Source organism: Marmota monax, unplaced genomic scaffold (genome assembly GCF_021218885.2).
Source record: "Marmota monax isolate L192 unplaced genomic scaffold, Marmota_monax_Labrador192_F-V1.1 WCK01_AAM20220418_F8-fsc00021, whole genome shotgun sequence".
In the NCBI taxonomy this organism is placed as follows: Eukaryota; Metazoa; Chordata; class Mammalia; order Rodentia; family Sciuridae; genus Marmota; species Marmota monax.
The window spans coordinates 25,540,826-25,566,690 of NW_026695228.1; the positions used below are offsets into that span (position 1 = coordinate 25,540,826).

The 25,865-nt window shown below is 52.9% G+C and overlaps 4 protein-coding genes across 6 annotated transcripts; 2 read left to right on the forward strand and 2 right to left on the reverse strand.

Annotated features, from left to right (window-relative positions):
* Nucleotides 1-7,848: 7,848 nt before the first annotated feature.
* Nucleotides 7,849-10,861, forward strand: Rtbdn (retbindin). Of its 2 annotated transcripts, none has more exons than XM_046437188.2 (5): nucleotides 7,849-8,032; nucleotides 9,025-9,108; nucleotides 9,236-9,358; nucleotides 10,012-10,108; nucleotides 10,457-10,861. In XM_046437188.2, exons 1-5 carry the CDS (start codon nucleotides 7,863-7,865, stop codon nucleotides 10,682-10,684), a joined length of 702 nt encoding a protein of 233 aa, XP_046293144.1. In that variant the 5' UTR covers nucleotides 7,849-7,862; the 3' UTR covers nucleotides 10,685-10,861. The 2 variants fall into 2 exon arrangements, with proteins under 2 accessions (XP_046293144.1, XP_046293143.1); XM_046437187.2 differs by having other exon boundaries at nucleotides 7,863-8,031; nucleotides 9,042-9,108.
* A 1,314-nt stretch (nucleotides 10,862-12,175) lies between these two features.
* Nucleotides 12,176-16,664, reverse strand: Rnaseh2a (ribonuclease H2 subunit A). Of its 2 annotated transcripts, XM_046437296.2 has the most exons (8): nucleotides 16,528-16,664; nucleotides 16,216-16,287; nucleotides 15,956-16,082; nucleotides 15,764-15,851; nucleotides 13,982-14,119; nucleotides 13,790-13,877; nucleotides 12,467-12,590; nucleotides 12,176-12,383 (listed from the first exon to the last, which is right to left on the reverse strand). In XM_046437296.2, the coding sequence occupies exons 1-8, from the start codon at nucleotides 16,652-16,654 to the stop codon at nucleotides 12,248-12,250; spliced, it is 900 nt and encodes a 299-aa protein (XP_046293252.1). In that variant the 5' UTR covers nucleotides 16,655-16,664; the 3' UTR covers nucleotides 12,176-12,247. The 2 variants fall into 2 exon arrangements, with proteins under 2 accessions (XP_046293252.1, XP_058432488.1); XM_058576505.1 differs by lacking the exons at nucleotides 12,176-12,383; nucleotides 12,467-12,590 and adding an exon at nucleotides 12,603-13,190.
* A 164-nt stretch (nucleotides 16,665-16,828) lies between these two features.
* On the reverse strand, nucleotides 16,829-19,935 carry Thsd8 (thrombospondin type 1 domain containing 8). Its single transcript, XM_046437298.2, has 3 exons — nucleotides 19,671-19,935; nucleotides 18,033-18,241; nucleotides 16,829-16,943 (listed from the first exon to the last, which is right to left on the reverse strand). Exons 1-2 carry the CDS (start codon nucleotides 19,816-19,818, stop codon nucleotides 18,039-18,041), a joined length of 351 nt encoding a protein of 116 aa, XP_046293254.1. The 5' UTR covers nucleotides 19,819-19,935; the 3' UTR covers nucleotides 16,829-16,943; nucleotides 18,033-18,038.
* Nucleotides 19,936-19,989: 54 nt separating this feature from the next.
* Nucleotides 19,990-23,311, forward strand: Prdx2 (peroxiredoxin 2). The gene is made up of 6 exons (XM_046437297.2): nucleotides 19,990-20,144; nucleotides 20,619-20,723; nucleotides 20,816-20,969; nucleotides 21,532-21,654; nucleotides 21,816-21,946; nucleotides 22,984-23,311. The coding sequence occupies exons 2-6, from the start codon at nucleotides 20,621-20,623 to the stop codon at nucleotides 23,067-23,069; spliced, it is 597 nt and encodes a 198-aa protein (XP_046293253.1). The 5' UTR covers nucleotides 19,990-20,144; nucleotides 20,619-20,620; the 3' UTR covers nucleotides 23,070-23,311.
* The last annotated feature ends 2,554 nt before the right edge of the window (nucleotides 23,312-25,865 follow it).

Here is a 25,865-nt window from a genome sequence, read left to right on the forward strand (position 1 = left end):
AGGGGGCGCTGCTGTGTGTCCGCGCGCCCCGCCCCGCCTGCGCGCGCGCCTGGCGCCCCCACCCGGGCCGAAGAAAGGGCAGCCAGAACAGTGCGTCTCTTTCCAAGGCTCACCTGCTGCTTTTCCGGGGCAGGGGCAAATCCTTCTGGAAAGGAAAGGGGCAAAAAGATGGAGGTCAGCGTGGACCTGTAGCCACTACTCACAAAGCCACTGAGCAAGCCCAAGGAACAGAAGTAACGTGGAACGGTCTCGTCAGCATCTTCACCTTCATCCTTGGCCATGCATTGAGGAGAGTGTCCCAGGGTGACTTTTCTCCTGATCCCCAAGGACCAACACAGGGTCAAGTACACAGAAGGGCCCTATATAGGGCTGCTGGGTTGGCATCTCAGTGCATGTTTGTGCAAGTGAAGCAGAAGTCTTTATTCGAAAAATACTTTGCAAGCACTTACAGCACTAGCTAGGTGTGAGAGACAGCAGTGAATGGGGAAAAAAAAATCTGTCCTTTAAGGGTAGCATTTAGAGGGACAAGCAGACACCAAATAAGATTAATGTTAAAGCAAAATAAATAACTTTAGACAACGTGTTATGAATAGAACTAGACAAAGTAATATAATGTAATATAATGGACATGACTTGAAGGGAGCACATGGCCAGAGGGGGTATCTCCGGAGAGATAACTTTTGGTCTGAAATATAAGAGCCAGCCATAGGGGGATCAGCAGAGAGAGAATAGTAGGTGGTGGGAGCTGCAAGGGCAAAGGCCTGAAGGCAGGAATGAGCTTAGCATGCTCCAGAGTGAGATGCTGAATGAATGAATGACGCCTCTGCAGTGAGAGTCACAGAAGTGGGGGTGGTAGATAGTTAGGGTGGCTCAAAACAGACTTGAAATGAGAATCTGGTGGTGGCCAAGGGATCCTTTTTGATGACAATGGTAGTCATTGCTGGCTATTAACTTTATGTATCCACATTCGAAGAAGTTCTTTTTTCTATTTTTCTAGCACTGCAGATATCGGAAGTTACAGAGTCCCTGAACTTTTTAAGGACAGCCATGGGAATAAGGAACTTCAGTTTCCGACCAGTTCTGTATCCAAAGGCTGAGATGGAGTGATTTGGGTTGGGTAGGGCTGCAGGTGGAAAGATTTGGGTGAGAGTTTCAAAGGGTCTTTTGAGCTGAAAATGTAGCTCAGTTGTAGAGCACATGCCCGTGAAGGAGGTCCTGTGAAGGAGGTCCTGGGTTCTATACCCAGCTCAGGGCTGGGGAGGAGGTGTTGAAAAAGTGTTTGAGTGGGCTGGGGATGTGGCTCAAGCCGTAGCACTCGCCTGGCATGCCTGCGGCCCGGGTTCGATCCTCAGCACCACATACAAACAAAGATGTTGTGTCCGCCGAAACTGAAAAATATATATTAAAATTCTCAAAAAAAAATGTTTGAGGGGACTTCAGGGGGAGGGGGATGTATGTTCTAGACCCTTTTGAGGATTTCTGAAAAAAAGAAAACCTGAGTCCAAAAATACGTTTTGCCTTTTATGGCCTTGGCATGTGGTCTACATTGTCCCCAAGAGTTTCTTCTGTCAGATGACACAGGTGCCTGTGCCTAGCATGGTGACTAGCATATATTATGTACTCAATAAAAATTCAATCAAAAGAACAGGAGTTATGGATAGACATGCTGCATGACAGAGAATTAGTCAGAGGGTCTTCCCACTCCCATGAACTAAGGACAGATTTTTGCATGGGGTCAAAGGGCAGCCTTGCTATCCCCAGCCATGAATGACTAGAAATCCAGACTCGGTTTTCCCTCTGCCTTTTCACGATCGGCTTGAATGACTCGCTGCCTAGACCTGGGGGACTAAAGCTGCTGGTCCTGCAATGGCCCAGGCAAAATCAAGACCTGGATTTTCTGGCCACGGAGCTCAGGGACAGACCTGGTTAACTTGATCTTGGGAGATAAGCCCCTGGGAGATCTTTACCACCCGAAAAAGTCCTCAAACCCAGCCTCATCTGCTAGCGCCCGCAAACATTCTAGAGCCAAAGAAAGGGCAAACTGGAGCTGCGGAATTCAGATCTTTGTCGTCAATGAAGACAGAGTTGCAAAGTCGCTCTGCGGAGCGGATGCTGCTTCTCCCTAAGATTAATGAATGGATGGCGCTATGGACGAGGGAGGCATTCGAACTCGCGAAGCTGTTCATAAGTCTGATCCCAACGCACTCAGCAGACCCTTGGGCGCTCAGCGGTGGTGGGACATCCTAAGAAGGTGCACCCGTGAGTGTGAGTGTATCCAGGCACCGAAATAGTTAACTCTACCAGATAGAATAAGGAGGGGGCAGCTTTCCAGCTAGGGTCGCCAGACCAAGTGCACGTGTGGGTTGGGTGGGTGGGTGAGTGGAAGGATGAAGGGCTGGGGGAGGGGTCTTGCGCGGGAAACAGAAGTCCCGCGTGGCGCTGAGCCAATGGAAGTCAGAGCCGGCTCGGAGGGCGGGGACATATCACATGCAGGCCCCGCCCCTTGCCTCCCTTTTCCGAGGGACCCGACGGCGCCGACCCAGCTTCGCTGCTGCAGCACTTGATCTAACTTTGCTGCAGCTCCCTCCCTTTTCTCAGAACCTATTTTCCTAACCTAGCCCTGGAAGGAGGATGGAACCCATGAGGAGGATTTTTGAGAGGCCTAGGCTCCAGATCTGGCCATATGAGCTCACTTTGAAAGCAAATCAACTTTCCAACCTGTCTGGCTTCTCTATCACCCAGACACCTGGGAAGTTCTTTCTGCCTTCTAATCTTCACTTTTCCTGCCACATTGACCGATCAGCTCCCTTTGGTCTCCGACCTTGGGAATGATGGACAACTCCCAGGTGAAAACTTCAATCTTCCCCTTGTTTCCCTAAGGTCCAGGCTGAAGATGGAACTTGAGTCTGGGCCATACTTGGCTTTATCTAAATTCAAGAGTAGCAATCGTGAAGCTGATCTCCAAGAAGGCTCAGAAGGGCCAGACCCCAGGGTTTTGCCTTGGAGCAAATTTAAGGAACCACACTCACATCAAACCTCCCTATTAACTCCTCAGAAGCACAAGCCCAAGACAAGAGCAGAGGATCCTTCTCAGCTTCAGAATCCCTACCTACATTTGAAGTGGGAGCTCCTGACATCTGGATTTGCCCCCGCCATCCCTTCATTCCACAACCCTCAGTGTCCCACTCCGTGCAGTGGACCCACGCCTCCTGCGCCTGCGCAGCCTGGAGACCAGCATCCTCTAAGGCTGCAAGGAGCTAAAAATCGCTCCCGCCCACCTACAAGCTGGGCTGGACTTGAGGATCTCGGTCGTGGGGAGGGGTGTTGTAGTGGAGGGTGGTGGAATGAAGAGTGGGGATGCTGCCTAGGTGCCGGTCCAATTAGGGCAGTAGGAAGAATCCTGGTGACCACATAGGTCCATTGAGGGTGTGGGTCCCACGCCTCCGAAAAGGCTCCTGAGGTTGTGAGGGGCGAGGCCACCGCACAAACATGTTTACGGCTGCTGCAGCGCCGGTGGCCCCGAGGGGCGCGAGCCCTGGGGCAATAACTTTGCAAGGAGCCCCCACACCCCCAGACTGGCTAGACTCCAGGAGGATGACTTCGACCCCATGCCCCTCCCCCGCCCGCGGTCCAGGTGCCCCTCCGGCCGGCCTCGAGGGGGAGCGCTAGGCTTCACCCCTTCCATCAGCTCCCAGGATCTCCGGGCGGCGCCTGAGGGGCGGGTCCCCAGCGCAGCGGGACGCGCGGCCACCGCGTTCCCTGCTGGTAGCTTCCCGAGGCGGTGGGAGGGGGTGCCCGATCAACCCAGGCGCAAGTTCTCCTACCTGACCCCGCCCCAGGGCGCCGACCCCTTCCCCTCGACCCCGGCACGGGCTGCCGCGTACCTGCAGCCTCCGGCGGCGGATCAGGCCCGAATCGTCCATGGCGGCGGCGGCGGCTTCGGCCCCGGGGAGGGAGGAGGGAGGCGGCGGCGGGAGGAGGGAGGAGGGAGGGAGAAGCCGCGGGGACCGCGGCGGCGGCGGTGGCTGAGGGGGGGTGGCGGGGGCGGAGCGAAGTGGGGCGGGCCCGCGCCGTCACTGCGTCTGGGCGCCCGAGCCTGGCCTTGGCCACCGCTGCCCGCGTTGGGAGGAGGAAGGGGCGGAGGGGGAGGTGGAGCCTCCAGATGTCCCCAAGGGAGCCTTGCTACCGAGAGACCCCCATAGAGACACTCCAAGAGAGAGACATTCTCATGCAGGGAACACCCCAAGGGAGGCATTCTCTCTGAGATGTATTTCCTCTGCGGACATCCCCCGCCCCCCGAGATTCCCACGGGGAGTTAGTGTCTGCGGGGATGCCCTCTCCAATCAAGAACAGTCCCTCACCCTGAAAATCAATCCTAAGAGAGCTGTTGTCTGAAAGGTGATGCTTCATCTCAAAGCGCATCCCTTCCCAAAGAGGATCCCATGGGTGACATCATGTGGGAACTCTGGGGAGGATATCCCCAATGAGAGCCCCCTGAAAGCCATATTCTCTATGGGAAATTGTCCCTATCCATGAGATACTCACATCCAAGACATTCACATCCAAGAAATACATTCTTACAGAGTGACATTTTCACTAAGGAGACTCATCCTTGCGGGAGATGTCCCCCCCCAAAAAGGGGCACATATACCCCTTTCCCCGCCTCTCCCAGGCAGACCTTCCTCATGGACCCTGCGGTGTTTCTAGCGTCCCTTCCCTCACGGTCAGGATTAAGGAGTCAGGCCAGGTCGGGCTATATTTATAAGAGCGATTATCTAGTACTTGGGGAGGGGGGCTGTTGAGGAGATTTTCACTCCCGTCCCCCGGTGTCCACACAGCTGAGGCCAAATAGGCCATGCTTACTGGGGCTGGAGAGGAGAGTGTCTAAATCCTCCCCACTCCAAATTTTGGCAGTGGACACAGACTGGAGAATGGCTTCCCGAGTGTCAACCTGTAATTGGTCCCAAGGTCCTGGAGGGCACGGCCGTCGGGCGAGAGCGACCCCTGCCGGACTACGGGGATGACAGCGAAGTCTGGGTCTGGGTGTTTCCCCGGAGCTTGTCTCCTCATCTCCGAGCTTTGACCTGCATTATCTGTCTCTACCTCTCGGTTAGTCGGCATGTTTGTGCAGCCATCTCTCCGAGTTCGAGTTCATTGCTTGCATCTGTCTTTGTCTATGGCCTGGACTTTGCTCCCGTCCGCGTCCGCAGGAGCTCTCCGTGGTGCTGGTCTCACGCGCATTCCTGTCCGCGGTGCTGAAATCCGAGCTCAGAGTGGGGAACTGAGGTCAGGGAGGAGGAAGGGGTGTGGAGGGTCTGGCAGGAGGCACAGCCCGAAGAGTGGATAGATCTGGCCCACAAATAGCTCCGTCCACCTTGAAATTAGCCAGGGAAGGCTAGGTCCTGCAGGTCTTGGCTGATGAGGCCTCCATGACATCATCAAATGAGACTCGTGGTGTCTACTGAAACTCTACTCAACACTTGAGTGTTGAACACCTACTGTGTGTCAGACAGTATTTTTGAATCTGGGAATATAGATGAAAAAACCTTGCCTTACTCTGAGGTGAGAGGGAGACAGATTTGTAACTGTGGTCATTGCTCACAGAAATACACACATGCACCCTGCAAACACACAGGAGCACAAACATACAAACACACACCCAACAAACAGACCCACACACAACACACATAGACACACATGCACATACTACAAACACACTCAGCTAATACAGACACATGTGAATATACTCTGCAAACAAATAACACACCTATAAATATTCTCAGCACACACACACACACAAGTACCTATTCCCATGCACTCTGCACACATACACAGATCTATACATTCTGCACACACAGAAACACATACTCAGTTAACACAGACTCATATAAAAAAAAACATATGTACACATTTGCAAACATGCACTCAGCAGACACAGATGCACACAAACATACACACATAAACTCACACTCTGCAAACATACAAACATTCTTGGGAAACAGATATACACACACTCATCAAATGCAAGCAACACATTCAAGTTCACTCACACGATTCCAAAACTAAGGGATACCCAGTGCACAAACTTTCATCCAACAGACAGACACATTATTCTCCTAACATAACACACACATACATACACACACACGTGTGCATGCACGTTACAGGGCTATATTCCCCGTCTGACTCTCCCATTAAGATATTAACTCTAGGAAGGCTGAGATTTTCATTTTGTGTTCACTGCTGCATCCCTAGGACATACCATACAGTAAGTGCTCAATAAAGGTTTGTCATTGGGTGCAACGGTGCAAACCTGCAGTCCCAGCTACTCAGGAGGCTGAGACATAAGAATCACATTTGAGGTCAGCCTCAGCAACTTAGCAAGACCATGTCTCAAGATTTTATTGAGATTTAAGGGCTGGGAATGTAGCTCAGCAATAGAGCACTTGCCTAGCATGTGTGAGGGCATGAGTTGAATTCTCAGCACTGAAAAAAAAAATTTAAGTGTTGGGGATTTAGCTCAGGGGTAGGTCACCCTGGGTTCATCTCCAGCACCAGCAAAATAAATAAATGAATAAATGGATGAATTGAGAGAATGTTCCCAAGGAATGCACATTTACAGAAACTTCAGGAGAATACACAAGCACACACACACATTTTCAGATACAGACACACACTCTGTTCAGTATGACAACATTCCCTTGTTCATGTATGGCCAAAGTTCATGGTCGGCAACCTTTCTTCACTAATTTACCCACAACACTTTCCCAGGGACACCTCCCTCTACACCCTCTACATTCTTTCTCCTACATTTGCTATGACGCTTATCCTCAACGGCACATGCTTGACTTGAGACATACACAAACCTCCTTACCCAGATTCTGAACACACACACACTCAACCACAAGACACACAAATACACACCCACGCAATACACACAATTGAGGCTTACAGGTGCACTGAACATACACAGTCCGCACGAACGCACTCTCATCTCTCTCACACACAGACACTGTCCCAAACATATAGATACAGAGCTTATGTCACAAACTCAACATAAGGGCAGAGCACGGGTACATACATACATTCGTCGGGTCCAGGGCTTTCAGCGAGAGTGTGGGCGGGACTGTGGGAGGTCCTGCCCCTGTGCAAGCCACGCCCCTTTCAGCAGTCACTGGTTTCTGGACTTGATCCTGAGGTGTCTCAGCAACCCCTAGATCCCAGTCTTGCTGCTAACAGGTGAGGGGCAGGGTGGCAGGGAGACAGGAAGGGACTAGACTTGTGTCCACTTGGCCTAAGCTTTCCCTGCGTTGGAGTTTGGGGACTCTAGCGGCAGAACCCCAGCCTTGCCACAGATAAGCTTGGTGCCAAAGTCCCGGCCCTGGGCAGCAGCACCTAAGCTGATTGTGAGCCGAGGGAAGGTGACCGTGAGAAGGGCCAGCGGAAGGGCAGGAGGAGGCTGAACAGAAGAGAAGGAAGAATGACTGGGCAGGAGAGGGCTGGAAGGGCTGGGGGTGTCCTCTTGGCTCGGAGGAAAGTGGGGGTGGCTGAGGGTCAACAGGATGGCAGATATGCTGGATGCATTTTAAGCTGGTGGGGAGGTGGCACCTGGCCCTGAAGGGATGGAAGGGGTATGGGTCTGATGGAAGGGACTTCTGGGTCAGAAACAGGACCTGACCCCCCACCAGCCCCTCTCAGTATTTGAAGGTCCTTCCTCGATCATTACGCAGCCTCCTTTATAGCTGCCCATCCCCCATGTTGCCTGGCACTGCTTCCTGGGTGTGCATCTGAGGGTGCCAGGTCCTAGAAAGTGATGGCCAAACTCACCCCTTCACCTCAACTGATTCTTCTCTCAGGTGGACATGGCCTGCAGGAGCCACATCCAGCCCAGTGACCTGGCCTGCACCATGCAACTGGCCCTGGCATGGATCATATTGGGGGCTTGTGGAGGGAGCCATCAATTCCAAGCTAGGTCCCAGGGACACCTTGGGCTTGCATCAAATCTGGGCACAAACCAAGTGCAACTGGCAGGTGAGCACCTCAAACCATGCCTAATCCCCAACACCCAGGAGCCCCCTCTCCACCAGGGCAATGCCAGAATTTTCTTATGAGAAGAGCGTAGGGTGACTTTGAGGGTGCCAGCTGGTGTTAGTGATGAAGAATGGTGGTTAAGAGAACAGACTCTAGGTGTTAGACCGCCTGGGTTCAAATCCCAAATCTGCCAGTTCATGGCTGTGTGACCCTGGTCACTTCAGTTAACCTCTGTGGGCTTCACATGGACCACTAAAATGGGAGAGGGTGTCAGATCTACAGAACTACCTTATAGAAGTGATGTGAAGGTTAAGCATGTGAGCATTTGTATCACTTTAGGCATATGACAAATAATAAACTGATTATTGTAAGTGATATATGATCATTTCTACTTGAAGCTTCATTTACATCCCAAGAGAAGTTATCCTTTTTAAAAATTTATTTTTAGAATTTATTTTTTATTTGTAGTTGAACACAATACCTTTATTTTATTTATTTATTTTTATGTGGTGCTAAGGATCGAACCCAGTGCCTCACACGTGCAGGCGAGCGGTCTTAGAACTGCTGAGCCACAACCCCAGCCCCCGCCCCCAGAAGAGTTATCTTTACTTAAGTTCCTTCCTTCCTTCCTTCCTTCCTTCCTTCCCTTTCTCTTTCTTTCTTTCTTTCTTTACCAGGGATTGAACTCAGGGCACTCAACCACTGAGCCACATTCCCAGCCCTATTTTGTATTTTATATAGAGACAGGATTTCACTGAGTTGCATAGCGCTTCGCCATTGCTGAGGCTGGCTTTGAACTCGCGATCCTCCTGCCTCAGCCTCCTGAGCCGCTGGGATTACAGGCGTCCACCACGGTCTCCGCCTACTTAAATTTTGTGTTTAGGAGAAGTGATGCAATCGTGGTCTTCTGTGTTTAGGGGATCTTCAGGCCTCAGGTGCCCAACCTTACATGATGATCCAAGACCCTGACTCACAGGCGTTCCCGCTGCCGGAACCTTGTTGTCCTTCAGAGATGGACACCCCAGAGACATCAGGCCCTGGGATCTTCCCACCGCGCTGCGGGACGCCGAGCTCCGGGTGAGTGCCGCGCCCCCTAGCGTTTCCTCGTGAACTCTGCCTAGAAGCCCCTGCCTGGGGCCAGATCCCACCCCTCTTCCGCCGCGCGCATCCTGCCCCATCCCTTCCGGTCTCTCCCAATGTCCAGATGCGAATCCTTCCTGGGACACCTCCAACGCGCGCTCCGCGATCGCTTCCACCTGCTGCTGTTGGGGGTACGCCGGGCGCCGCCGCTCTGCGAGGAGCTCTGCCAGGAGCTCTGCCAGAACTGGTAGGAGAGGCGGGGCATTGGGGGCGTGGCCTATTGTTTGGGCGGGATGTAGGACCAGGTTGGTGTGTCTTGGGTTTGGAGAGGCATGACGCGCCCCTAACTGGACCAAAGTCTAAAGGATGAGGCCTAGTGCTTAGAGTCAGGCAGAAAGAGGCTAAGCCTGTGGCTTCTCTGGTTTTTAAGATGGCTATGGGTCATGGCCTCTGATGGACCTGGAGTTTTTTAGGGGCAGTACCTCCTGATTGAAAAGGATGGGAACTAGAGGGGCTGGCTGGAGCAGAGGGTCTGAGGTCTGCAGAGATGAAGGCAGTTATAACATGGCTCTGTGTATGTGCACAAAAAGTTGATAAACTATGGGACCAGGCGGTTGGGGATGTAGCTCAGGGGCAGAGCGCCTACTTAGCAATGGCAGGTTCCTGGGTTCAATCCCCAGTATAGCTAAATAAATAAAGGAGGTTCATTAGAAAAATAAATAATAAAGGAAGGAAGGCAGTCTGGGAAGGGGGGGGGAATGAGGCGTTAGGGGCGTGGTCCAAAGAGGCAGGGTCTGGATCTGAGGGAGGTGCTTGGATAGGCCGAGGCTTGGAGCGCGCAACATTACTAGCTGCGGCTGCGAAGCCTTGACCCACCTTCTCTGCACACATCGCCTCCAGGTTCGCCACCTGCGAAGCTGACATTACTTGTGGTCGGACTTGGCTGTGGCCCTCAGAAAGGAGAAGCTGCGAGGGTCGCTGCCGCACTTACGGGCAGGTGAGCGAGAGGCAGAGGGCCAGAGGGAGTCTGCGGTCCTACCTTAATATGCTTAGATCCTGGAGTCCGGACTGGCCTTTGCAAGGACCCTGCTCCCACCCTTCCCCCTTTTCAGCCTCCCCTCCATACTGGGATGTGCCCATGGCCTCCCAAGAGCCCAGACTCTGGGCTGGCCAGCAGTCCGCCCTGGAGGAGTCAGAGACCCACTTACCCACTCCAAGGTCCCCACGTACCCCAGCCTCAAGGAAACGTCCAGATCGTCCTTCCCCAAAGTCTCGCCTCTGACCACACCGCCCCCAGCAGATCTGGACTCTGCTCACTCAAGCGCCCACGCCACTTTCTTCCTAGACTTTTGCTGACGGAGTGGATCTTTGTCGCTCGGTTCTGGGTCACATCCTGCCGGTGGCAGCTCCTGGCTCCCGTCATTGCCTCAACATCTCCAACTCATTATTGCCGCGTCCTAGACCCGGACGTTGGGCCCGAGAAACTATCTCCCAGCGCTCCCGCCGCCGTCGCACCGGGATCCTGGACGCTGGGGGCAGCGGGAGTGGCAGTGGAAGCGGCAGCGGCCCCTAGCGGGCGCCCGGTCTTCAAAAAAAGAGGCGTCCCTTCCCTAGGCAAGGCCCCCTCCCTGCCTTCTAATACCCAGAGTCCTGTCCCTCCTTCCCTAGGGCTCCCAGAAGGGTCCCCCTTCAGGTTATCCGAGAAACGAAACGACCCAACTCCAACTAATTTTACCCTCTCCTTCTGAAATAAAGCTTCCCGCTAGAGCACGTGGTACGGCTCCTTCTTGGGGAAACAGAGAATTGCCTCAAAGTGACAGGATTTTTGTTTTTTGTACTGGGGATTGAATTCAGGGACAATTAACCACTAAGCCACACCCCCAGCCCCCGCCTCTTTTTTGTGTTTTGTTTATAGACAGCGTCTCTCTGAGTTGCTGAGGGCCTTGCTAACTTGCTGAGGCTGGCTTTGAACTAGGATCCTCCTGCCTCGGCCTTCTTAGCTGTTGGGATTACAGGCGTGTGCCACCGCTCCTGGCATGTGTCCAAATTCTAATCCTCAGGACCTACAGCTAGCAGCTGATTGACACTAGAGTGTAACTGACAACAGCCTCTATCCTGGATTGCTGTTACAACTCTGAATACCCAAGTGTCACGGATGGGCATAGGAGGGCACAAGGGGAGCTGACAAGGACAAGAGGTGTGCCTTTCACTGTGTGCTGCCAGGCCTGCCAAGAAGCCCCCTGACATTTATGGACAAGAAGGATTCATGGTCTTCCCTTCTGAGCAAGCCGACCCCACAGTGTCTGGCAATCCCCTCCTCCATATCCCAGCTCCTGCCTAGGGAAAGGAACTAGACACAGGTTGGGATTTCTGCAGTGAACATCACTCCTGCCCCAGGATTGAACCCAGGGGTGCTTAACCACAGAGCCCCAGCCCCACCCTTTTTAAATTTTCTTAGTTGTAGATGAACACAATACCTTTATTTTTATGTGTACTGAGGATCAAACCCAATACCTCATCTGTGCTAGTGGAGCACTACCACTGAGCCACATCCCCAGCCCTTTTATTTTTGAGAAAAGGTCTCATTAAGTTGCTGAGGGTATTGCTAAATTGCTGAGGCTGGCCTCCATCTTGTGATCCTCCTGCCTCCCAAATCCCTGGGATTACAGGCATGCACCACTGTGCCCAGTTGGTGGTGCGTTTTTTTCTCCCTCGGCAGTGCCGTCCATCTGTTTCTACCAACATCACCACGCAGCTGAGTGAGGTACTGGGCGCCAATGTCGGAGGTCACTAGGTGAGAGCAAGTGTTCAGCTGTACCTGCAGTCCCCTTCAAGAAACATCCTTATGCAGAAACACACTTACACAGCACAGGACTTTTGGTCCTGGTAATCAAAGAAAGGGTCCTGTGTGTGCTGGGCAGGCTCTCTACCACTGCTACCCCCCAGTCCCAGGGCAGGGCTATATTTTAAAAATCAAATCAGTCCAATACTACCCAAAAGGCAGCAGCTGCATAGGGCTGCTGAAGTCACTCCCATACCTCTGGCCCCAAGGACAACCCCTCCATTTGCTTATCCTTCAACAACTTTAATCCTCCTTGATGAGGGGAGGCAGGCCTGGGGAGGAAGGAGGCACCTCCTACAGGGCAGTGGCTGGTTCCAGGCCCCGCTCCTGGAAGTATCTGTGGGGGGCACGGGGGCGGGCTCGGGAGCCTTTGTTGAAGTAGGCGGTGATCCTCTCAGGTCCTTCCAGGTCCTGTGCTGGGGAGTCCTCCCTGTGGAGAGAGGAGTGACATGACCACTTCCGGGATGGGGCCTGGCCCTCCCATCCCCCTCCTATAGCACCCACAGCACCCACCACAACACATCTGCCGCCTCCTTTTCCAGGATGGTCTGGGCTGTGCTCCAACTGAACCGAACAAACTGGGGGAAGCCAAACACCGGTTCCACTTGTTTCTTCAACCATGCTTTTGTCTTGGGATCTGGGGGTGGGACAGGCAATGACAGCAGTCCCCAAGTCTCAAGGTAACACCCAAGCTCCAGGTCCACTCACCTTTGACTTCCTCCTGAGTGCTTGGGGCATTTTGTGCCTCAGGCCCTTTGCACAGGCAGGTCCTTCCCTCCCATTCTGTGCCTGGCTGAGCAGTGCTCAAGGTGCAACTTGAGACTGCCTCTGAGATAGCCTCTGACCCCCAAGGACAACAATGTAACACCCATTCTCTCCACAGGCAGGAGCTCAGTGAGGCCTTGAGATGTTTGACTTACTGCTGTATCCCCAGGGCTCAGTCCTGCATGGCAAGTACCAGGCATCCTGACTTCTAATCACCTGAGGGGGCTCTGCTCCCCACCCAGCTTCAAAAGGACTGGAGCTATCCTTGAACCCAACCACCAAACCTTCACTGTATCTTTCTGTTTGCACTGCAGGGATAAAAGCCCTGCCCGTGAATGCGGGGCAAGTGCTCTACCTGAGCTGCCACCAGCTCCGCCACTGAATCCTCACACCTGCCCTTGATGCCTGCATGAGGTTTGCAGGAAGGTGAGTATGAGACTGCCTTCATTGTATAATGAGGACATGGAGCCTCCTGGTGGAGAGACAGCACAGATTACAGATTTAAACTGAGGCCACAGGATGGAGCCAGGACCCCCATTCCTGCCTCCTTCCCCTTAACAAGCAGATACCTTTGGTCTCAGCCCCTGCCCTTTTTTTGGGGGGTGGTAGTGGCAGGTACTAGGGATTGAACCCGGGGGCACTTAACCACTGAACCACATCGCTAGCGCCCCCCTTTTTTGAGACAGGGTCTTGCAAAGTTGCTTAGGGCCTCGCTAAGTTGTTGAGGTTGGCTTGAACTTTCGATCTTCCTGCCTCACTCTCCCAAGTCCCTGGGATCATAGGTGTGCGTCACCAACGCCCAGCTCAATCTCTCACTCTCTGGGGCTCCAGACAGCAAAATGAGGGAGGGGAGGAGAGAGCCTATGAGCTGGAATCCAGCTGCCACTCACTGGCCATGAGGCCCTGATCAGACATACAGTGTCTGGGGTTCAGACTCTTCTGCTATGGAGCGGAGCGGCCAGAACGATTTAGAAACCTTCAGCAGTGTGCTCGACGTAGCTACGTCAGTGTTACCACCACAGTGGGGGTCTCAGGGCAGCTGCAGAGCAGGCCTGACTGCCATCTGCTCACCATTAGGGTAGCCGGAGCCATAATCAGCATCCAGGTCCTGCAGGTCCTCCACAAACTGCCAGTTCTTCACTGCCTGGTCTCGAGCCACCTGCAGGCAGGACAGAAACTTGGAATCTCCTTCCCCCAGGGGAGCCAAGGCTGGTCCCTCCCAGAGAGATGCCAGAAATCATCCACGGTCAGTGGGGGGCTGACCTTGGCACAGATGCTGGCAGCGCTGACCACAGGGTAGAGGGCATCTGCTTTGGCCTTGACTGTCACGTCAATTCCAGGAAAGCGCTGCTGCAACCGCTCCTGGTATGTCTCCGGCAGCCCCACTGTGTCCACGAACACCTATCATGGTGACAGAAATGTTCTCATTCAACAAACAGCTGGAAAAAGAACTGTGCAAAGGATCCAACCTCTCAGCCATTGTACTTGCTGTTTTCAATTCCCACAATCATTTTTTTTTTTTTCCTCAGGGAGCTGGGAATGGAACCTCGGTCCTAACACATGCCAGGAAAGTGCTCTACCACTGAGCCCTTTTCCCAGACTGACATTGACTTTTATTAAATGTAAAAAGTATTTTGTTGGTGCTAGGGATGCAGTTCAGTGGAAGAGTGCTTGCCTGGAATGCACAAAGACCTGGGTTCCATCCTCAGCACCCCCTCCCCCCACACACACACAAAAGGCTTTGCCTGATCATGCTGCAGACACTGCACACTTACTAAGCACCTAGTGCATGCCAGATGCTGTCGTACGTAGTAAGGACATGGCAGCAAACAAACTACAGAAAAATCTCAGCCTTTGTTGGGTGAAAATCTTGGTGAGGGCAAAGACAAAAAACAGGATAAGTACAGAACAGGAAAAAGTTTAAAGCGGTTATAATTTTAAATACTGACAAGGAAGATCTAAAGTGGTGATATTTGAATAGACTTGAAGGAAGTAAGGAAATAAACCATGTGGAGATCTGGGAAAGAGTGTTCCAGGAGGAGGAAAGAGCCAGTGCAAAGGCCCTGAGGTTGAACCATGTGGATGTTGCTGAACAACTGATTGGAGGCTCCATGGTTGAAGCATAGAAGTGAGGTCAAGGAGCTGATGGTTCAAGTGGTGCCTCTATGGAAATTATCATTTTCAGAAATCATATTTACTTTTTGTGTACCAGCTGACCATCTGTTTCTCCAGATTAAGCCTTGAAACCCTAAGTATAGCATCACCCACCAGCTCTGCATTCAGGGTTGGGGCCTCAGCCACTTCCTCAGCAAAGTCTGCCTGCTACATTTCCTGTATCAGAGTTATTTCCCCTGGTAATTCTCACAAAGCCTACCATCTTTGACTCAGAGCAATTGATGCAATGCTGACTTATGTTTTTCTCTGATAATTTAATCTCATTCTCCCCCACTTGACTCAATTTTCCTGATTTAATTTCCACTGTGATCATAAAATTAAATGTCATGATTTACATTTCACAAAGACAACCGTCTGCTGTGTGGGGAACAGATTGGAGAGGAAGGGGATGAAGGTGGGGGAATCAGGGAGGAAGCAGGGCAGATTTCCAGGTTGCAGAGGGTACACTGGGCTAGGACAGAGGCTGTGGGAAGATCGACAGACGTGGGACTTGTTCTAGACCTTTAGAATAAGGGTTCAGATTAGACAGCAATGGAGCACACATTTAGGTCAGGAACAGGAGTGGGGATTCAGTGGCAGCAATGAATATGCCTGAGGCACTCCTGATGATCTTTTTGCGTGCTACCGCTTGAGCCACATCCCCAGCCCAACTCCTGATGATCTGATGTTGAATCTGTCCACTGCACTTTCTTTTTTCTTAAAACAATTATAATCTTTTTATTTTCTTGATGTTGGGGATTGAACTCAAGGCCCTGCACATACTAAAGACATACTCTTACCACTGAGCTCCACCCCCAGGCCACACTGCACTTCATAACCTCCATTTCATCCAAAGATGATTAAATAGAGGCAACCCAACGATCAGCTCACCTGGGTGACTCTCACACCCTGGTCCAATGCATACTGTATTAGTCCAGCAGCTGTATCGTGGGACAGGGCGTTCAGGTTGTATTTGACCCTGCAGTGGTGGGTAGAGCTCAGTTAAACCCATTCCAGCCACAGGGCCCACCTAGGCCATGCTGGCCTACCCCTCCACCCCAGCCCCTCTGAAGCACCCCTCACCGCCCAAGCATGCTGGTAGAGATGAGGTTTGGAGATAGCACGTCCAGAGCCCAGCCCACAAAGTCCCCGTTCTCCTCCATTTTGGCAAAGAGCCTGTCCCGATCGCTCTCCGACATGGTCTTTGAGTCTGGGAGGAGAGTTGGAGAAAAGGGAGGCAGCTTGTTTTCCCAATTCCTGATCTTCCCCTAGATTTCTCACCTGCTCCCCCCACCCGGCACATGCCCAGGAACCCCATCCTCAGAAGTGTATTTCAGGCTCACCTGCCACTTTCATAGCCTCCAGATCTGCCAGGCGGGTCAAGGGACAATAACAGATGGCGTAGACCATGGGCCCTGGGGAGAAGAAATGTCAATATTTCTGGGAACAAGGGTCCAACTAGTGAGTCCGTGTCAGCCACCAACTCTCTTCCATCACCACTGCTTTGTTCAGTGCCACCACCCGATGCCATGGTCATCCCACTATAACTCATGGTCATCACGCTTCCCCAGGTCGGATGCAATCCCGACTCAGGTTCCAGGGCGACTGTCTTTCCCTTACTACGCCCCTCCCCTTCCCTGGCCCTAGGGACGCACCAAGCACAGGGCCCCGACCCGCTTCATCGACGCCGAGAACGCATGACTCCTTGCGGCACACGGCGGGCACTGGCGAGCTCAGGCGACAGCGGCCTGTATTGTCTTTCTCCAACTCGCTGAAATCCATACCCCCTCAGCGGCCGCCGCCAGCTGCAAGAAGGAGCGCCGCAGGCGCTGGCCTTGGCGCGCGATTGCCGTGGGCTCCACAGCAGCGCTGGATCCTGACCAATCAGCGCGCGGGACACGCCCCCGACGCTCCCGCCGGCGCGGACGTTTACGCATGCAGCGCCAACGCCGCTGCCGTGCGGCCTCCTGGGAATTGTAGTCCCCACGGGAGGCAACGGAGGGCGTGCTTTGCACCGGGTCACTTTCCGAGCTCCGCCCCGGGGTCTCTCGTGCCTTGCTCGTGGACGCTGCTGAAAAAAGAGGAAAATAAAGGGGAAACTGAGGCGCAGCTCAGTTTGACTCTGTTTTGGGGCAAAGAAGGCCAAATATCATGCCCAGTCCGTTGCTCTCCGCACCACTGGGCCCCGGCCCTTGGCGGCCCTTATTCTAGTGGTTCCTGCCGTTATATACGCATTCTGAAAACTGTGTTTTCTGCACTATGTATTCCCATTGTTTCTCGGTCAGGCCTTCCAAGTTGGAGTCCCTAAACTCCCACTTTCGGCCGTTAACTTGTATCCCCCCTGCTACCAGGATCTCTGCCTCCTACTCTAATTAGGGCCAAGCCTCCCCTACTCCTAATGGAGATCCACAACCCAGCAGATTCCTGCTTATAGAGTCTCAGGCCTCCTCAACCCATAACCCCCCTTTCTTCTGCTCTCCCCTCCCAGGCCCCTCTGCCACTCCTGCCGCACCTCTCCTTCTATCCCTTGGACTCTGTAGGGTTCATGTCCTCTGCCTGTGGGTTTCTGCTCATCGGAACCATGCGCCTCTATCAATTTCCTAGTTCCCCCATCTCCCCATCCCTCCAGTGCATACCACCTTTTTGTTTTCTTCCTGGACATCAGGGAAGGCTCTTTTTTGTTTTTTGTTGTAGATGGACACAATTACCTTTATTTTATTATTTATCTTTATGTGGTGCTGAGGATTAGACCCAGGGCCTCACACATTGCTAGGCAAGAACTCAACCACTGAGCCACATCCCCAGCCCTATTCCTATTATGTATTTTCTTTAGAGGCAGGGTCTCACTGAGTTGTTTAGTGCCTCGCTTTGGCTGAGGTTGGCTTTGAACTCCCAATCCTCCTGCCTCAGCCTTCCAAGTTGCTGGGATTACTGGGTGCACCACCCCACCTGAAGGCTCTTGACTCAGAGGTCTTGACTCAGCTCGCCCCTCCCCTACTGGCCTCAAGACTCAGATTTAGGGCCCCAGTTATCTCCTTCCTCTTACTAGCCTCACACCCTCTACAAACACCTCCCTTCCTCTTTCCCTCCCCTCCTTTGGGACCCATGGCCTTGCCAGTTGCTTCTGCCCCTGCCTGCCTCCTCTATGCCAGTCTCTCACCTGGGTTCAGGGCCTCCAGTTGCAGTCGATTGGCTTGCAGGATGGACAATCCCTTTGCCTGCAGGGCCTCGTCTGGACCAGGTTCTCTCGATCCATGAACACCATGGGATCTGGAGCTGTGCCCAGCACCTCGCGGCTGCGTTCTTGTTTGCCCAGGTTGCAGAAACAGTGCCACTTTCCCCAGGGGCCTAGGATCGAATCCTCCAAGACTAAAGATAGAGATGAAGACTCAGGTAGGGGTGCCTCCAGGAAGGCACAAAGATAATTATACTAACAAACAATGGCTCATATTTGCTAGGCAGTTTGCCAGGCTCTGCCTGTATGCCTTTTAGTCTTCCCATTAGTCCCAGGTGAGAAAACTGAGACCTAGAGATTCATTCTCCCAAGGTCACACATCTGGTGAGCCCAGAGGGTCTGCAAACTGACATCTCTAAACTGTGCCAGCTTGCCCAGTGGGAGTATAGACACCCTTGGTGCCTGCCATCCGAAGTTGAGAAGTTGACTCTTGTCCTCAGAGGCTTGATCATAGGCCTATCTAACAGGCACAATGCCACCTTACCAGCAGGGCTGACAGGTGGTAAATTAAATGACATAATTGACATAATGAAGGTACTTAAAGCCCCTGATGAAGAACCAAAATAATTATCATGATCACTTTGAAAGAAGCTATAAATAGTGGGGCAGTGGAACATGCCAGCAATCTCAGCCACTCAGAAGGCTGAGACAGGAAAATTGCAAGTTTGAGGCCAGCCTCAGCAACTTAGCCAGGCCCTAAGCAATTTAGCAAAACCCTGTCTCAAAATAAAAAGGCTGTGGATGTATGGATGTAGCTCAGTGGTAAAGCATCCCTGGGTTCAATCCTGTCCTTCCCCACAACCAAAAAAAAAAAAAAAAGGAAAAAGGAGATATGTAACTTTTTGTGTGGAGGCGGTGGAGTGCTGGGGATGGAACACAGGGTCTTAGGGTCTGAGATACCCTCTAAACCACAACTTATTAAGATGTCCTTTACAACATTGTTTTGGCATGCTAGGCAAGTCTTCCGTGCTGAACTAAGGCCCACACTCCTACAACAGTCTTTACTATTTTTTTTTCTGTGCCACTATGAAGCAGGCCTTACCCCAACTCCCAGCTCTCAGAGCTTGACACTCATGCCCTAGCTTGCCCCGTCTCTGCCACATCACATTCCCCCTTTCCTTTCCTCCAATAGGCTTTTTAGCCTTGTCACTGTCTGTTCCCTTTGCCTGAGACACTGTCTTCCCAAATCTGTGCTTTTCATGCTTTTGTTTATCATTCTGGCTGCGTTGGTTGCCAATTTTTTTTTCTGTATTCCCAAATGTACCTGTCCCCTTCTTCCACCGTCTTTGCCCTTCCTAGCACCTATCCATGAGTTCATGGATGTGTCCGTCTTCATGTTTGTTGCCTATCTAGGCCTGATCTTCCTGTGAATTGCTTTCAGGCAGTGTTCACTTCACTTTACAGATAAGAAAACTGGGCCTTGGAGAAAAGTAACCAGCCCCAGGGGAGCTGGCAGTGCGGAGCTGGGCGAAGATTTGAAAGCCATGGAGGAGGAGAGTCTGTTTGCAGCCAACTGGAGAAGTAGGGTCATGGGGCATTGTCATACCCGCCGCCTGCGATTACCCTTTTGATGTTGCTGCCGCAGCAGCTCCCAGGTGTCACCTTCTCCCTTGTCGCCGAAGTACTGGTAGTCGGGGGAGAGCTGGACAGCTGTTGTCCGCGCCAGGAGCATCAGAGGCAACAGCACCAAGGCCGGCTGGCGCCGGGCCATGCCGGACGCCAACCGTCTCCAGCGCGTTCTGCGACCCAGCCACGCGACTAGTTCGCGGCTCACGCACTACCCCACAGGCTAGCGCAGTGGTGGCGGCGGGCTGCCGAACTGTCCCCTTCACCGCGCAGGCGCAAGGCCCAGCCGCGCCGCTCCCCCTCCCTTGCCGGCGCAGTGGACCTGACCGCTCGGCTCGCCAGCCCCGCCCCAGCCCTGCGCGTCACGGTTCGGGCGGTGCATAAGAGACTCCGCGGCCCAGGGCACACTTGGCTTTGAGAACTCGAGTCGGTGCATCTGTTCTTCAGCGTGTCCGTCTCTTGCACACGCAGGTATGGACACTTGGTGCACATCTGAATGGGGGTGAGCCCCCTTCCTGAGTTCTGGCCCTATCAGGACCTCCCTGCTGGCCGCCTTTGTTTTCCATCCGCCATAGTGGCTGCCTTTGTCCTTGCGAGGGAAACTGAGGCCCCAGCCTTGGAGTACGGGCCCGATAGCCGGGCTCCCCACACCCTGCCCCAGAGGTTCTCGATATCTCCTCTGGACTGGGGCTTGCGCCACTGCGCTCAGGCTCACTCACTGGTGGGGCCTAGGGACAGTGGCCCTGCCACTTTTATTCTGCTTAAGGGGGCGGGTCTCCGGCAGCCTCCCGGCCTTGTAGAACCGGCAGCGGGGAGGGTGAGTATGAGCGCCGCGGCCTCCTCTGCTCTGTCTCCGTAACTGGGCCCAGCACATAGCGTGACCTTGGAAAGGGAGGACAAAGGGTCTTCCCTTGTGCACTGATCAGCGCGGGTCTTGGCTTTCAGTCATGGCCTCTGGAAACGCGCACATTGGAAAGCCCGCCCCTGACTTCACAGCCACCGCGGTGGTGGATGGTGCCTTCAAGGAGGTCAAGCTCTCTGACTACAGAGGTGAGACGGCCTGGCGGGGGTCCAGGTGGGGGCGGGGCCCACGGATCAGAGAGGCTAGGTCCTAATTTCTCATCTGTTTCCCTCGACCACAGGGAAGTACGTGGTCCTCTTTTTCTACCCACTGGACTTCACTTTTGTGTGCCCCACGGAGATCATCGCTTTCAGCGAACATGCTGAGGACTTCCGCAAGCTGGGCTGCGAGGTGCTGGGTGTCTCTGTGGACTCTCAGTTCACCCACTTGGCTTGGTAGGAGCAGGGACCAGGGAGGGAGGATGCAGCTAAGCTCACACAGTAGAGCCAAGCCTGTGGCCTCCCTTTCCTCATCTAGAAAAGAATGGAAATGATGACTCCTAAGTCCTTAAGGATGGATGATGACACTAATTAACATTTGGCAGCTAGATGCATGGCCCGTGAAGTTGCAGATGCTTTATCTCTCTTAGTTCTCAGAAGACAGGCTGTATTGTCCTATTTCATGAAGGTGGAAACTCCAGTTCACCAAGTGAAGGGCTGGGCCCCAGGACACAGACCAAGAGGAGGATGGGGACTCTGACATTAGCTCTCTACTGCTACTGCTCCAGCCATATGAAGCCACTTGGCTGGACATGGCAGGATTCTTGTCCCAGCTATGGGGATACAGCCCCTACACCTCCAGGGTGGGGTGGGTGGGGCTTGCAGGACCTGCTCTAAGGCCCCTTATCTGTGGTTTCCAGCACTCCCACTCCAACCCTTATCACTCCCAGGCTCATAGGGTGAGGACCCTGCTTTGTCAGACATCCTGAGGTCCCAACCCGGTCTCCCCTATCTCCAGGATCAACACCCCACGGAAGGAGGGAGGCTTGGGCCCCCTGAACATCCCCCTGCTTGCTGACGTGACCAGAAGCTTGTCCCATAATTATGGCGTGCTGAAAAGCGATGAGGGCATTGCCTACAGGTATGGAGGGGATGCACAATCCACTTCTGGGAGCCCTGTCCCCAGGATGACCAGACCACCAGCCCTGTCCCCAGGATAACCAGGCAGTGGGATGGTTTTCCCTTCCCTGGCCCTCAAAGTGGGAGCTCCCAGCTCCTTATCATGAACCATCATGTCCTCAGGGGCCTCTTCATCATTGATGGCAAGGGAGTCCTTCGCCAGATCACTGTTAATGATTTGCCCGTGGGTCGCTCTGTGGATGAGGCTTTGCGGCTGGTCCAGGCCTTCCAATACACAGATGAGCATGGGGAAGGTGAGTGGATACACACATTCATGTTCACGCATGAATAGGACCTTAGCTCCACTGTCAATCACTCGGACACTCACTGCCTGCCCCTGCACCTGTGTGGAATGGATGTTAGGGCCCTAAAGAAAATTCAGCTCAGGGCCTTGTCTGCAGGAAGTTTCCATCCTGGAAGTGGGTAAGGTCAGCTGAAATGCTCCAATACAAGAGCAGGCAGCTAGGTGGAAGCCTGTAATCCCAGGGGCTCAGTAGGCTGAGGCAGGAGGATTGAAAGTTCAAGGCCAGCTTCAGCAACTTAGCAAGGTCCTAAAAAATTTAGTTAGACCCTGTCTCTAAATAAAATATAAAAAGGGTTGGGGATGTGGTTCAGTGGTTAAATGCCCCTGGATTCAATCCCTGTTACAAAAAAAAAAAAAAAAAGAAGAAGAAGAAGAAGAAAGAAAGAAAAAAAGACCAGGCAGCTGGGAGGAGGTGATAGAGATCTATAAAAGTCATTTGAGAAGGCATGTTCCAAGTCAGGCTTGAATAATATTATTTGCATTAAAGATTAGAGTACCTTCCCCTCACCCCCTTGTGGTGTTAGGGATGGAACCTAGGCCCTTGCACATGCTAGGCAAAGATGAGCCACACCCCAGCCTGATCAGAGTATCTTGTTTTGTTTTTTGGTGCTGGGGATCGAGCCCAGGGCCTTGTGCATGCAAGGCAAGCACTCTACCAACTGAGCTATATCCCCAGACCCAGAGTATCTTCTTATGTGGAAGAGAAACCCAACTCCAGGTTCCCCAAGTCCATTAGGGCCAAGGGAGAAAGTGGATTAAAGGGGCCAAAAGAAAAAAAAAAAGTGAAGGCTAGAACAGGAAAATGTCAGCTAGAAGATACTGCAGCTGAGCTTGAGGGGCTTCTCTTAATATGCACATTCTTGGGTCTGGACCACTTGGTTCTAGCTTTGTCTTCTGCAATCCAGGATCTGGCATGCCCTCTGTTCGTCCCCTGAGCTTGATTATGGGGCTTTAGTCTCATGTGTGCATCCCTGTATCTTTCCACAGTTTGCCCCGCTGGCTGGAAGCCTGGCAGTGACACAATCAAGCCCAACGTGGATGACAGCAAGGAATATTTTTCCAAGCACAACTAGGCTGACAAACAGGCAGTGAGCCTGTGTCCTTGGATTCCATCTGTGCCCCTACCTGGGTGCTCTGTGCTGACCCAAGAAAGGCAGGACCTGCCCCTTCCAAACTCCATAGTAGGGGGAGGGCTGGTAAACTAGGCCAAGGCTTTCCACTTTCTCATCCCCTACATGGGATCTGGTTAATAGTGACCCCTTTCTATCCAACTGGGTACAGGTATATAGGTGACCAATAAAGTGTTAGGAACAGATATGACTGTGTTGGTGTGTTTTATCAGGGTGGGTACTTGCGCCCTGGAAAACCGACCCTGTGGTTACTAATTTTCTTTTTTTTTTTTATTTTTTATTTTTAATTTTTTATTGTGGGTTGTTCAAAACATTACAAATTTCTTGACATATCATATTCCACACTTTGATTCAAGTGGGTTATGAACTCCCACCTTCACCCCATACACAGATTGCAGAATCACATCAGTTACACATCCATTGATTTACATATTGCCATACTAGTGTCTGTTGTGCTCCGCTGCCTTTCCCATCCTCCACCCTCCCCCCTCCCCACCTCTCCCCTCCCCTCCCCTCCTCTCTCTCTACCCCCTCCACTGTATAACCCTGAGGGTCTCCTTCCATTACCATGCAATTTCCCTTCTCTCTCCCTTTCCCTCCCACCTCTCATCCCTGTTAAATGTTAATCTTCTTCTCCTGCTCTTCGTCCCTACTCTGATCTTAGTTACTCTCCTTATATCAAAGAAGACATTTGGCATTTGTTTTTTAGGGATTGGCTAGCTTCACTTAGCATAATCTGCTCTGTGTTTACTAATTTTCACCACAAGGTGGCGGCCTTACTTCATGCACTGCTGACTCCTTGCCTGAGAAGTTTCCAAAGGGCAGCGGAGGATGCTTGGTGCCCCTAGGAGCGGGGATAGGTTTCAGAACACCCTACATCCTGACAAGTGGCCATGCATTTCAGCATCTATACCATACCATCGGCCAGTCTGGGTTCAATGTCATTTAACAGTTGTGCTCTTCCCTGGGAAGGAAGACTACCAGCCCAGATGACTGTGCAAGTTAAAAGTATGTGAAGTTCTAAGCACCAGGCTCTACTTAAGGCCCAGTTAACAGTTACTAGAACTGGAAGGATCCCTGTTAAATCCAGTCTTATGGGGGAAGAAGGTGGGAACCCAGTCCTGAAAGCAGAACCAGCAGTGGGAGCCTGAGTTCCATTCCCAGTCCCAAGGAAGGGCTGTTGGTATACCCCTGCTGTGGGAGGGTGAGCATTACTTTAGGAGGCAGACTAATTAGAAGTAAGGCAGTGGGCTGGGGATGTGGCTCAAGCGGTAGCGCGCTCGCCTGGCATGCGTGTGGCCCGGGTTCGATCCTCAGCACCACATACAAACAAAGATGTTGTGTCCGCCGAAAACTAAAAAATAAATATTAAAAAAAATTCTTAAAAAAAAAAAAAAAAAAAGTAAGGCAGTGTTCCCAGGGGGTGCAGTTTTGATGATGCATGTATTTAAGCTAGTGACTTTGTCACTCTGAGCCCCCATTTCTTTCCAAAGAACAAGGCTAATATGCTCATTTAATCTATATACCCCTATTAATACTGCTACTCAGGCAGCATTAAGGGTCACTCATCTCATGTCCCTTGGAGTTTTTTCTACTTTTTTCTTGTGTGTGTGTGTGTGTGTGTGTGTGTGTGTGGTGTTGTTTTTTAGTGGTGATGGGACTGGAACCCTGGGCTTTTCTCATTCCTGTGCAAGTGCTCTACCACTGAGCCACACACCCCCTCCTGTATTTATTTATACATGGATTAACGAAAGTGTCTGTTCTGCCAGCCCCACCGCAATGACCTGGTTTCTTCTCTGCTCTTGAGGGTTCCAACTTCCAGGCCAGCCAGACCCTACCGGGGCACTCCAGCAGTTCCCGCCTCCTCCCTGGTCCCAGCTGTAGAACAGGGGGCATGGCATAAGGGTGGTGGTGGCGCCCAGAGGCCCAAGTAGCCGCCCTGGCAGGACCGGACCTGGCAGTCGCCTCGCTCTGGCACAGGGAGGGGAAACTGGCAGGCGGGCGCCGCCCTTCCTGGCGGGAGTTGTGGGGGGGACGGCGTTGGCAACCGCGCAGAGGCAGCAGCAATCCTTCGCCCGGGTCAGATCAGACAGGGGGCGTGGGCGCGGCGGGGCCCAGGCGCCAGCCCGTTGAGGGAGGCTCGGAGGTGGCTCCTAGAGTCCAGGAGAGAGCAGCCCGCCCACCGCGGGCGCTCTGGACCCAGGCCTGGGGTTTTCCGGGCCCAGGCAGCCGCCCGCCCGGGAAAATCCCGGCCCCCTTCCCGGCGCCGCGGCCCTGCCGGGCAGAGCGGGGGAGGGGATTCCCGGAATCTGCCCAGAGACCGCGGTAGCGTCACTGGGCAGAATCGGCCCATATATGGGCAGCGCTTCCGCTGCGTCAGCGGGGAAAGCCCCGGTGCGAGCGGCTGGGCGGGGCCACGCCTGCGCACCTCGCATCCCGCCCCGAGCGACTTGCCCGTGTGCTGTGCTTCTTGGCGGTCCCTCACCCGTACCTTCCAACTCCGGAGAAAGGGGACCTGGAGAGGGTTGGACGCCCAAGCTGGGACCTTAAAATGCCTGGACAAAAAAGGGGGATACACACAAAAGCGAGCCACAATCAGCAGTGGGGTGGGATAGCCCAGTACTCTCCTCCCTCCACCCGCCCGGCTTGGGAGAAATAAAGACAACAGAAATTAATAAAGAACCTTTTTTTTTTTTTTTACTTAAATAGATTCAATAAAAAGAACAAAACACACACACA

What these genes read in the sequence shown, in the direction of transcription:
- Rnaseh2a (XM_046437296.2), bottom strand. Translation starts at nt 16,654, where the DNA reads ATGGATTTCAGCGAGTTGGAGAAAGACAATACAGGCCGCTGTCGCCTG. An exon ending in AGGGTGTGAGAGTCACCCAG is followed by an intron (nt 14,120 to 15,763) that starts GTGAGCTGATCG and finishes TCACCATGATAG; the next exon opens with GTGTTCGTGGACACAGTGGG. An exon ending in CTGCCAGCATCTGTGCCAAG is followed by an intron (nt 13,878 to 13,981) that starts GTCAGCCCCCCA and finishes TCCTGCCTGCAG; the next exon opens with GTGGCTCGAGACCAGGCAGT.
- Prdx2 (XM_046437297.2), top strand. Translation starts at nt 20,621, where the DNA reads ATGGCCTCTGGAAACGCGCACATTGGAAAGCCCGCCCCTGACTTCACA. An exon ending in CAAGCTCTCTGACTACAGAG is followed by an intron (nt 20,724 to 20,815) that starts GTGAGACGGCCT and finishes CCTCGACCACAG; the next exon opens with GGAAGTACGTGGTCCTCTTT. An exon ending in CACAGATGAGCATGGGGAAG is followed by an intron (nt 21,947 to 22,983) that starts GTGAGTGGATAC and finishes ATCTTTCCACAG; the next exon opens with TTTGCCCCGCTGGCTGGAAG.
- Rtbdn (XM_046437188.2), top strand. Translation starts at nt 7,863, where the DNA reads ATGGCCTGCAGGAGCCACATCCAGCCCAGTGACCTGGCCTGCACCATG. An exon ending in AACCAAGTGCAACTGGCAGG is followed by an intron (nt 8,033 to 9,024) that starts TGAGCACCTCAA and finishes CCCGCTGCCGGA; the next exon opens with ACCTTGTTGTCCTTCAGAGA. An exon ending in CAGGAGCTCTGCCAGAACTG is followed by an intron (nt 9,359 to 10,011) that starts GTAGGAGAGGCG and finishes CATCGCCTCCAG; the next exon opens with GTTCGCCACCTGCGAAGCTG.
- Thsd8 (XM_046437298.2), bottom strand. Translation starts at nt 19,818, where the DNA reads ATGGCCCGGCGCCAGCCGGCCTTGGTGCTGTTGCCTCTGATGCTCCTG. An exon ending in GCGGCAGCAACATCAAAAGG is followed by an intron (nt 18,242 to 19,670) that starts GTAATCGCAGGC and finishes CTCTATCTTTAG; the next exon opens with TCTTGGAGGATTCGATCCTA.